Source organism: Ascaphus truei, chromosome 2 (genome assembly GCF_040206685.1).
Source record: "Ascaphus truei isolate aAscTru1 chromosome 2, aAscTru1.hap1, whole genome shotgun sequence".
NCBI classification, from domain to species: Eukaryota; Metazoa; Chordata; class Amphibia; order Anura; family Ascaphidae; genus Ascaphus; species Ascaphus truei.
In genome coordinates this window covers 449,009,193-449,021,522 of record NC_134484.1, presented here as the reverse complement: position 1 = coordinate 449,021,522, position 12,330 = coordinate 449,009,193, and the positions used below count along the sequence as shown (strand labels likewise).

Genomic DNA, 12,330 nt, shown 5'->3' with positions numbered 1-12,330 from the left:
TAAAGGACTTTGACATTTTGAAGGGCTTTGCAGACAACAATTTGTACATAATACAATCATTACCCAATTGTGATTGACATATATGTATACGATTTTGAAGGAATAAATGGATACAATCTGGATTGAATCCTATGACCTTCAAAATGAGAGTTTCAATTAGTCAATGACTTTTGCATTACTCGAACAAGCGGGGCTTATCCACGGAGATGATGCTCAACCGCTGACTCTTTTTCCGCCTGAAGATGTTTCACTGCCATTTCTGCAGCTGATACTTCATTTAAATTACTACTACAGCTATCTTAATTGCAGAATGTTATGATTTTTCATAATGGTATTCACCACATGTTATATGCCTGATTAAATACATATTTGGTTGTTTTAAAGCCACATGGACACATGATTCTGTATTTTAACATGTTTTCTTATGCACCTTTCTATACTCTTGCAGTGTTATATGACATGCAATTGATTAGTGCCAGTTTGATGTTTTCTTTATTAAATTCGATTTCAAGTTTTATACACTTGACAGCGTCTTTACTTTTTTTGATGAATAAGGGTAATGTGATACAGACACTGTTAGTGCATTAGTGCCTAAGAAATTTAGGGCAACATTTTCTAAGTGGCGCTACTCCAATTAATGCTTTTGGGTACCAGAAGACACATTACAGCCTATTCACTTGACTTACAATTCATCCATTGAATGTAAGGAATGTAAAACACCTTCCAGCTCATTCAATGTATAGATTATTTGATAGTGGGGGTATTTTTTTTTAACTAGGTTGTTGTCTTTTAATGTATGTTTCATTCATTTGTATGAAATTTCCTGAAATGGTACATGCAACCACTTTGACGCTAGATTCTGTATTCTGTGCATGCATCTGACCAATAATCTTGAATTCCATTCAATCTGTACAGATTTCAGTAGTTTGTCTATTGGCAACAACTTTTGGTAATGGCCAATTGGGTTCCATGAAATCTCTCAGAACACTGAGGGCATTGAGGCCCCTCCGAGCCTTGTCCAGATTTGAAGGCATGAGGGTAAGGTTAACTTTCACCATAAGTCTAATGTACTGTATGTCTCTAAACTTCACCTTTCTTACGCAGGCAGATAACGTTGTTTTTTTTGTTTAATTTCTAGGGAGCTCATTGTCCCGATTTAGGAAACGAGTTGCAATCTTGAAAATCTATTCAGAATTATTTTTTTAATGATTACTAGTAAATAAAAATAATTGACCGACCGCAGAATGGTGAGGAAAAAAACAATGATTTCCTGGAATTGACTGCAAACAGATTCATGTGATTCTTCTATTGACCAAATGTAAGCATTCTAACTATGGAATGGAGCTCAGTTGAATAGTGAGATCATAGGCTTGTCATTGAAATAATTCCATAGATATAGATTGCAGCTCTTTTCTTGTGTTAACAACTTTTATCTCATGCAGGACCGCGGTTATCGCTTGGTATCATTTCTTCTACAGGAACAGGTGATATCTGCAGAATTGTGCTAATAGCTTGGATTCTGCTTTGTGTCTCCATTCAGGTTTCTTTAATAAGCCTCATAGCTACTGCCCTTGGATACTCCGAACTGGGTCCCATTAAATCTCTTAGGACCCTCAGAGCTCTGAGACCATTAAGAGCATTATCACGTTTTGAAGGGATGAGGGTAAGATTAAAACAGCAACTCAAGGGGTCCATTTGAACTTGAAGCATGACAAGGACCTCATTTCATTTGAATTTGTCGTCAGTAGATCTGTATATGAAATGGGCTAAATTGCTGTGCTAAAAACAGAGGTTTAGCTATTTAGTATACAGTAGTTATATATTTATTAATTTGTTTCCTCTCTGTAGTTGGATTCGGTCATTGAAAAAAATCCCAGTACAGAGACTGAAATGAGCAACAAAAAGATTTCAGATGAGGGTACATCAATCATGCAATTAATTCTCGCAATGAGTCACAATGTTAAAATGCCCTATCGTACAGGTGCACAAAAATGTACAATCAATTGTCAAATTTGGGATCTTTGTCACCAAAATAGTTATAAATCCATATATATATATTTATACATTCATTGCAAATACTTTCTTCTGAAATATTTACTAGTTTTGCCAGCATGACAGTTATATAACTTAACGTTGACTCTGCATGCGTTCCTTACCTGAACACCCTCTCCTTTGTAAACTTTGTCTTTCTTAACACTTATAGTACTCTTTGGCTTGCATGTCCTTTGCCTCCTATTTGCTGCCCTGTTTATATGGTTCTTCACATTACATGTATCTGGCAATATTGACGTTATGAAACATACCTTCAATCCAAAATGATAACTCCCACATTAAAGGTCACAGTCATTGTTGTGTGTATGTGGCAGCTATGATGCTCTTGTGCACATTCTTCACACTTGCTCTCCTCATTCCAAAACATTGTTCTAAACATTCCATAATTTACTCTCTTTGATACACATCCTCAGGCATCGGCTTCTTGCTGGCTCAGTATTTCTCAGTATTTCTCACCAAATATCTAAAACTAAGGGTAGCCAACTCCAGTCCTCAAGGGCTACCACCAGCCTAGGTTATCAGGATATCCCTGCTTCAGCACAGGTGGCTCAGTCAAAGACTGAAGCAGGGATATCTTGAAAACGTGACCTGTTGGTAGCGCTTGAAGACTGAAGTTGGCTACCCCTGTTCTACACATTACATAATTCACTCTCTTTGGTGCACAGCCTCAGGTATCCGCTTCTTTCTGGCTCCTCCCTCAGTATTTCTCCCCAAATATCTTAATCCAATCAACACGTAACATGCGTCAACCCCTTTGCTTTTCCATTCTGTGGTTCACATAACAGCTACACCCTTACTGTACCTTTCAAAGACCATCATCGTGTATCTGAACCCCTTCTATGGAAGCTTGAGACTGCTGTACTGTTTATTGTCTTCCCATTTGGGATGACCAATGTCACAGATGAAATGAATGGATTTTTATTGCGAACTGCGACAGCACAGTTAAGCCTACTGCAGGCCTGCACAACTCCAGTCCTCGAGGGCCGCAAACAGGCCAGGTTTTCTGGATATCCCTAAATCAGCACAGCTGGCTCAATTAGTGGCTCAGTCAGACTGAGCCACTAATTGAGCCAGCTGTGCCGAAGTAAGGATATCCTAAAAACCTGGCCTGTTTGCGGCCCTCGAGGACTGGAGTTGTGCAGGCCTGGCCTACTGCTTCAAAACCTACACGAAAAGTGTGTTTCTAAGAAAATGATGTGTTCTATAGTCTTTTGAAAGCATTATGAGATACAGTACATTGAGCACAGTGAGGCAGCCCACTGTACTTACAGTATAGGGGACATTAAATCTGCTGTGTTCCTATAGTCCTAACCCTTCAGACATGTTACCTGAAAAGAGCTTAGATAGGAAAGACAAGTTTGCTGATTTTGTGCAGCCTAATAAGCACGCAGCTAAGTGCATTCTAATAGCGCATTAGCTCTTTCAATGCAGTAAACAACAATTAGCAACATTTGTAATTACGTATTGTTAGAGGGACATTTATTTTCCTCAATTTCCTTTCCGTTTGAATATTTCTGTTTCGTTTGAGTAATTATACACACACTGAGATGAATATATCTTACATACAGATAGTGGGCAGTTTCTTATAAGTACAGTAATAGACAGTATGTAACCTTGGCTTTCAAAGCCAGGATACACCATGAACCGTTAAGTACAGTGCCACAAGTGCATGACCCCCGTGGCACTAATGGGATTAAAAGAATATATTTAATTATTTGATCCATTATCATTCATATTAGAACCTTATCAAACTTTATAGAACAGAAGAGAAAAAAAAGACCGGTGATTTCCACATTTACTAAGAATTACATATGCCAAAAAAAGATTGGAAAAAAGAGATATACTTATTATAATAGGTCTTGGACCTAGAGCAGGGGCGGGCAACTCCAGTCCTCAAGGGCCAGCAACAGGTCAGGTGTTAAGGATATCCCCGCTTCAGCACAGGTGGTGCAGTCAATGCCTAAGCCGCCTGGGCTAAAGCTGGGATATCCTGAAAACCTGTCCTGTTGGTGGCTCTTGAGGACTGGAGTTGCCCACCCACGGCCTACCGTAGAGTCATCAAACTCGGCTAAAACAGAGTTAATATTGCGCCCGGTCAACAAAATATTGGGTGCTTTTCCTGCAATTTTATGACCCACGTCATCAGGATTGCAGGAACATTTTACCGGGCGTGACATTGTAAGTCGAGTCGCAATGTGGTAATTAATGCACCTGATAATTAGCAGTTAATTGCCGCATCGCACTAAAATGGGGGAGGGAAATGTAATCAAGGATGACATAACCCTATGGTAGAAAATATATTAACCCCTCAGATGCCTGTGGCTATCAACGAATTCCACAGGCACCAAAGGGGGTTAATATTAGTTGCACTACACTACCCCCGCCTGGCTACCTAAGTGGCTAGTACAGCATTACCATGCAACTAACCTAAATAAATACAGTGACCGCCAATGCATTTTTTGGCAAATGCTTTTTTTCCCATTGATTGTTGCTTTTTCTGTTTATTGTTTGGCTTAAATTGTTTGTAATTTGGATGACTTGTTTTTATTTCATTTTCCGATTGTTTAGCATTTTAAATTAATTAATTATTTATTTTGTTGGCTACTGGTTCTAATTGATGTGTTGGCAAGTAGTTTTATAATTAATTGATTTGTTGGCTAGTGCTTTTATGTATCGAATTGCTTGTTTGGCTAGTGGTTTTATTTCTTTAATAGTTTGCTTGGCTGGGTGTTTTTTAATTGTATTCTTATGTTTTGGAATAACAGATTTTTTTATTATTGTGCTGTTTTGGAGATAGATAAATGTTATTGATGTGGCTTACTATCAGGCTTTTTAGTTATTTTATTGTTGGGGTGTTTATGTGCTTGTGTATATATTTTATTATTGTGTATTTTTGGCCTACATGCTTTTGAAGTGAAACTTCTTTAGTGGCACCTAGTCAATTTGATGGAACAAAACTCCTTCATGGAGACGAAAATGTGAAACGGAAATGACGTCACTCTCCTAACGGCCGCCGCTCCCCCCACACGCCCGCTGACATATGATGCACAGTAGTGATGGCGCCGCTGACGGACGCCACGAATGCGCAGGAGCGGCTGGCATCGCTCAGTTCTCCGGCGCGCATGCTCAGAGGCTTCTGGAGCTCGGCAGTGTGTCACGCATGGGCAGCAGAGGAGAAGAGGACACGGAGCGCAGACCACGCACCCACACCCCTGTGTCACACACCCTGTCACACACACACACTGTCACACATTATCACTCACAAACACACACACACAGACATATACTTTCACACACTGTCACACACACACACACACACACACACACACACACACACACACACACACACACACACACACACACACACACACACACACACACACACGTGGCTGACAACAGACAAAGAAGTTTCACTTACTATGCGCGTGAACAGCACACACAGCTTTTTTTGATTAGGTTGCTCATTGACTGCTATAGTGGCTTATGCCCAAGATATATGGGCATGATATACCACTGTACCAATCAATGGGTACAGGGTGGGTATAGTGGGCCCGGGTGGGTGGTTGGGTCTCCCCTGGTGGGTTGCAGGGTAGGGTGGGTTAACCCCTTAATTATTATAGCGTTTAATAACCGCTACGGTGGTTAAAGGTTTAGGGACCATTAGATTGTATTTTTTATTGTTTTCTTTCTGGCAACGGAGGACCTGTACGGTAACGAGGATGAGGACGCCCTTCATGCTGGCAGGGGTGAGTGCAAGTTTGATTTACTTTATGCTGCTGGTTGATGTTTTATGTTAAATGGGCAAATGCAGTATTATCCATATGTGGATAATAGTAATTTTGCACATTTCTGTACTGTATGCATTTGGGGAGGGGGTGGGGGGGCGAGAAGGAGAGGGGTGTATTTATATTTATCTATTGCACTTTTTATTTTTTTTTAACAGGATTGGTACCGCAAGCCAGCAGGGAACCCCAGACACCCGCGGGGCCACCTGGAGGCCCACGGGGACCACCCGAGGACCCCCAGACATCCTCTGGTATCAATCCTGTGCATAAAAAATAAAAAATGCTTTTATCTGGAGGTACAGGAGTGGGTAGGTTGTGTATTGGTGGTTAGTACATATTGTAATGTTTATTGGGGGCAGAGGGGGTGAGTGAAGGGCCAAGTACCCCCTTCACTCACCCCCTCTGCCCCAAATAAATCTGCGGTTGTTCCTTAACCCCTTCATTACCTTAGCGGTTAGCCGCTAAGGTAATGAAGTTGCCTGTAAATGCATTTTTCATGCATCTGATGCATGCCGGGGGCCTCCGGTGCTGATATTAATGTGTATCAGCTCCGGAGACTCCCGGCATCAATCCGAGGCAGGAAAATGCATTTTGTTTTTTTCTAAGTCCCCTCTCGGCACTTAAATTGTAGTGTGCAGAACAGAGCCACAGCCTGACGATTCAAACTTGAGAAAAGAGAAGGAAAAAATCCAAGGCAGACCCCAACGTACGCTGATCAATTTATTGCAAGTTTCCAAAACATAAGGACTTCATGAACGCAATAATATAATAATATGGGCTCCATGTAACAATGGTTTTTCAGACAAAAGGTGACACATTGTGTGCTTATTTGCATGTCATTTCCCAGAATCCCTTGCTGCAGTGGAAGCACTGTATGCTGGGGATAATGGTGAAAGGTAGGGTTGCAGACATGCCTAAGACATGTGAATGTGCGCACAAGTGATATTTTTTATTTGCTATACACATACATACACACACACATACATACATACATTTAACAAACCACACTAATAAAGGGTGGGATCTTTACCGGAACAGGAGCAGTAGAGGGCACATACCCCATAGTCTCTGCACTATATCCCTTCCCCTTAGGCCCAGTCCCCTCAATTCTGACCTAATTGCCCAACTTCCTTAACCCCTGCAGATCCGGCCTCGGGCCTCCACCCCCTTCCGTTATGCCCAGTTCCCTGAGGGGTACAGGGTGCTACTTGTGAATGTGCTCAGAAGTATTTTTATTCACTGTATGGTAGAGGGTTTAAGTCACTTTTTTACCCACCATAACTTATTTTGTGTCTGGTTATACCCACCTACCAGCTTCACATTGCATAGCCAGTACCAACCTCAAACTGATGAGACCCAAAGGCCAGAACAGCTGTCTGTGAGTAGGGTTACTAGCTATGCACTTCTGTAACCCAGGCTGTGCTGAAAAGCTGTGTAATACAGCAGGCATACGTTTTATAGGGATCCATGTTAAAATGGATTAGAAGCCAAAAGTGATACACACTCAGTGTCATTTGCATGTCATTCCCCAGCATCCCTGCTGCAGTAGAAGCATTGTATGCTAAGGGGGAAAGATAAGTGGTGAATGTGCACACAAGTGGTATTTGTATACGCTGTAAAATAAAGAAGCAACGCTTTAACGATTGAAGAAATTTCCCAAGAGGATTATACTGCAAGCAAGAGAGGATCAAGTGCTTCAATCAATGTTGGGGATGGGTCGTGGAAGGACAGGGACAGGGATGGATGCTGATGGCTCATGGCCACTTGGCCCCTTTGAGGTCTCCCGTTTTACTTTTGTATAGTAGGATTTTTTTCTTTGGGCCGTCAAGTGGCGAATACTGGATTATTTGTATACATTATTGGGAGAGGGGGGTTTAGAGTTTTTTTTTTTTTTTTTAAGGTTGGCCATTGGTCCATGGAATTATTTCCAGGGGGTCTTTGACCCTGAAGGCCGTGGAGGAGCTCAACAAGGTTGGGGTAAGTGACCTTAATTTTAATTAATCCCAAGAGTGCATTAAGATGCATACACTGTCTGTCACAGAGCGGTGTTGAGGTGTGGTTTCCGGGGGTGGGAGCTAACGTCCGCCGGTTGGAGGGAGGTTGGGGTTAATTTCTTGTTTGCCGTGGGGCTTAGTAAGACATTGTCAAGCAATGCCTTACCAGCCAGTTTGGTATGCAAGGGGGGTAGGTAATGTAGTGGTAGTGTGTTTTATGTAATGTGTTAATCCCTTTGGTGCCTGAAGCTGAAGGCCTTCCTTGCTATGCATTGGAAGTTCATCAGACATCATAGGGAGTACAATAATTTGTATTACATTAGCCTATGCAGGGGCGTAACTACCGCACTGGATGCCCGGGCATGTCCCCGGGGCCCGAGCTCGGGGAGGGCCCGAAGGGAGGTGGGACCCATCACCGGACTCTTGATACCACCCAAGCAGTTACAGAGGCCCCACTCTCTTCCCCATAGCAATGAAACTGATTGCTGGGAGAGCGGGGCCTCTTGACACAGCAGCCCACCATGGCGTCATGTGAAACTGTGTCGTCATGGCGACACAACATCACATGGCGACATGCCCAGGGGCCCCTTAAGGCGTAGTTACGTCACTGAGCCTATGAAAAAGCGGTATTATATTCGCATGTGCATTTTGGGCGTTAGTCAGGAGATTGTGGTAGTGATTCGCGGCTCTCCTGAATCACCACCAAAAAGCCAATGTGCAAATGAGTTGCTTAATGCACAGCGATCGTGCATATATACTTCTTAGTGAATGCTGCGTTCAAGTGGAAAAATATTTCTCATTATTTCTCGTAATGCTAAATATTTTTACCAATTTAACAACCTGTAGTGAATCTAGGGTACAGTGGTGCGCAAACTGGAAGGCGGGGGGGGGGGGGGCGCGAGATTAACTGTGGGGAGCGCAGGGTTTACAGTGGCCCCGCGCGCTTCGCGAAGGCACTTAAATTTAAGTGCCCAGGAAGCGGTGAAGGCCTCTGTAAACCTTACTAACCGTGGTTCAGCCGGCATCTGGGTCATGTGGCGTCGTGTTGCTATGGCAACGTGACGTCATGACGCCAGACGCCGGGAACCAAGGTAAGGAGGGGGGCCGCGCAGAGAGGAGGACTGCTGGCAGGGGGGCGCAGGGAAAAAATATTGCGCTCCCCTAATCTAGGACATAGTGCCATATTTACTAAGTGGTACTATATGAAGGTATGTACTAAGGTTCCTTGTATGTTAGCACTACTTTTGTAAATCCTCTATGCCAAGGGGTGCGCAAACTGGGGGGCTGGAGGCGCCAGGTCTTCCAGGGGAGGGCAGCGGTTACAGAGGTCCCACGCTCCCAAAGCATGAAAATTAAATGCCAGAGGACCATGCAAGACCTCTGTAAATTCCCTCTCCTTGGCTTCCAGCGATGTGTCGCCATGGCAACGTGATGTCATATGACCGCGGACCTCATTTGACACCGGCGCCAAGGTAAGGGAGGGGACGAGCAGGGGGGGATAGCATGCAGGGGAAAAGTTTGCGCCCCCTGCTCTAAGCCTCCTTCAGTTTTTTTTAGTCGTCTGTGGTCGAAGGAGGTGCTACCAACACACAGTATAAAAAGGACATTTAAATCTAGGACACAATATTAGGTGATACCTTTTTTCATTTCGACTTTGCGAGTTCTCTCTCTTCCTCAGGCCAAGCAATACTGATTTACAGCGATTCCATGCGCTGAACACAGATGTAAAACCCAAGATAAGCATTCAATAAGCAATGATGCTGTACACAGGTTAATAAAACTGGTAACAATCCTAGAGACAGTCAGACCACAAAATGAAACCTTGATGCCATTATCTGCAAATGTTCTCTGCGTCTGTTAACAAAATAAATGAAAACAGAGGACATGAAAAGGGAAGGTAACATACACAGTAAATGTTCTTGCACTTGTTCCTTTATCCACATATCGAACAGTTTGTTGATGCTTTTCTAAAATACACGTAATGAATTAAACAGCGGATCAATGCTAGTCCATTTGCATTAACCAGATCCTAATAGCAGAGTTATGTGCTTGTTTTAAGAATAACAAGCACGTGCAAAATGTATTTTGGGTATGATTTATGTCTACTTTAGAAGACATTCCAGATCAGCAGGATATGTGGATAGAGGATAGAGGTTAGAGACCTTATCCTGTGTATCGTCTCTGCCTCACTTCATGAGTAGTTTGAAAGACCCAATGAATTACATTGATTTTCATTTTGAGACATATAATCCTATAAATTGACATCTCCCTATCGTTACCTGTACATTTTAGGAAATATACCCTTCGTAAAATGGCATTTATTTGGTGCTCTCATTCACAAAGACAGCAGCAAAAGGGAGTAGTTTACTTTATCCAAATAGGTTTTATTTTGTCATGATGAACCAACATTCCGGCTACACACAGCAGGCTTTATCACGGAAGGGACAGCATCTGCTGCTCAACCCCTCGTCATTACAACTCGTTCTGCAAAACCGTTGTTTACCGTTGGCTACTCTTCTAATAAACTTTTTGTAAATTACTGCAATAAGCTCCTCTATATATTAGAATGTGTTTATTCTCTGTATGCATTAGTTAATTCAAAGAAGCCTCAATACCTGTATGTACTATTGTGATGCATTAGTGATGTATACCTGAAGACGAGCCCTGTGAGGTTCGAAGCTTGTATTCTGTAAACCACTGGTTGGTTCAATAAATTTTTCATTATTTCCATTCTGTATTCTCTCATATAGCTGATGTAGTTATTTATTTTCATTGTTGAGGTGTCGGTTAATCAGTATTACAAGGGGGAAAATAACACGGTGGGGTTTTGCTAAATTCTTATTGGCAGTTCACGACTCACTAGCACAGGTGTGTGCAAATCTCTCAGTAGAACCACAGGCCACGCCAAGTGAATGATAACAAAAACAATGAATTTGCACACACACAATGAATACACTTAATATATGATTGACACACACGGTATCCCAAAATGTGGTCTAAAATTCCAAAAAGATAGATTTTGAAGTCTATCTGCTAGCTCCATTGCAACCATTACATATGGTAGTCTGTTACAGCTATCAAATTAAAACAAACACTAAAAATTCCTTCCACCAACATAAATGGTATAAATGGTTTAAAGTCCCAGCTGTAATAGCATTATTACATCTATTGTGCATCATGGTCTGGGGAATATTATGGGGCAGGTGGACTGGAGATTTCCCAAGAGTAGATGTGAAGGATCTACAGGCTGAGGATGCAATAACCATTCCTTAATTGACTGGTCATAACTGATTAATATCATTTAACACCTGCATTATTACTCTGTGCTCCTTGTTTCTCAAATCTCCATAGGATTTACGAATGCAAAACAAAACAGGACATTTTAAAAGCATATGCTGTGTTCCTTCTAGAGATTTCCACTCACTGTGAGTAACTTAAATTACGACTTAGATTTTAGTGACATACAGTAGAGACTAAAGATGTCACACTCATTATCTCAAATGAGTCAGAACAAGTCACAGTGGTTCATCCTGTGTTAACCTAATCATCAGTCCTGCTGTTCGTTCCCTCAACATAAGAACATTTCAGTGCTTAAAACCTGTCATGAGGAGTGTCACTGCTATAAGTTCCAGATTGTATTATGATCATATTTTCCAAAAAGAGGGAATGCGGCTAGCAATCGAGCAAAATCTTGCTCCCCCCACAAATTTTTTTTAACTAGTTCTTGATGAGTGGCAACGCTACATGGCCAATGTAACTTATGAGCAATATTGCTTTGTCAGGTCATACTATTCCAAAAATTGCTACAGTTATTTGGAATATATGTTTTGTTTTTTTGCATTGCTTAATTCCACGCCTCTGTTCACAATGGCTACCTTACTGAACACTATGAAAAGTGCATTAACAAAATATACACATGGTAAAATTATTAAGCTAAATAATTGTTATACTACCAATGGCGTCTAGAGCCCTGTTCATTTGGGAAGCATGTCTTCAGTACCTCCACATACTATTTTTGGGAGTCTTCCTCTCATTTTTTTTAACTTCTGCCATATTTCAAGCTATCGGTCGTTTCCCCTCTCAGTAAGTATGCCCTGTCAATTATTAGAAGTCGCCCATAGAAGAAGAAAGCACTCTTAAAGCTGCAGTTCAAGCAATATCCTGCATGTATTTTTTTTTTTTAAATAAATCTGTTCTGTACTATGAGAAAATACTTGTAGTTTTTTTTAAAGACATGTTTAATGTATTCTAACGTGACAAGCATTTTTGTTTCTATAGAAACCATTTACAAAGTCACACCCCCTTCCTCTTCTGAGACAGGCTCTGGCTGTTGAGCCCTGCCCGCTCTCTCGCAGTGCACCAATTATATCTAGTGCCTGCCTGGTCACATGATCTTCCACACAGAACTTGGCATCCTGGGTACTGTTTTGCAGCAATAACTGAATTAAATAACCCAGAGCAAAGCGATCGATTACAGGAGAACGGATCGATCTGCAACT

At 41.8% G+C, this 12,330-nt stretch overlaps 1 protein-coding gene across 5 annotated transcripts in view; it reads left to right on the top strand.

Annotated features, from left to right (window-relative positions):
• LOC142487879 (sodium channel protein type 5 subunit alpha-like) overlaps positions 1–12,330 on the top strand; it is a 379,502-nt gene that overhangs the window by 322,590 nt on the left and 44,582 nt on the right. For 2 of the 5 annotated variants that reach the window (XM_075587912.1, XM_075587911.1), the window contains exons 21-22: positions 916–1,038; positions 1,541–1,663. In XM_075587912.1, the coding sequence (XP_075444027.1) occupies positions 916–1,038; positions 1,541–1,663 (246 nt within the window). The remainder of the gene's footprint in view (positions 1–915; positions 1,039–1,540; positions 1,664–12,330) is intronic. The other 3 variants (XM_075587913.1, XM_075587916.1, XM_075587915.1) reach the window with 2 other exon arrangements.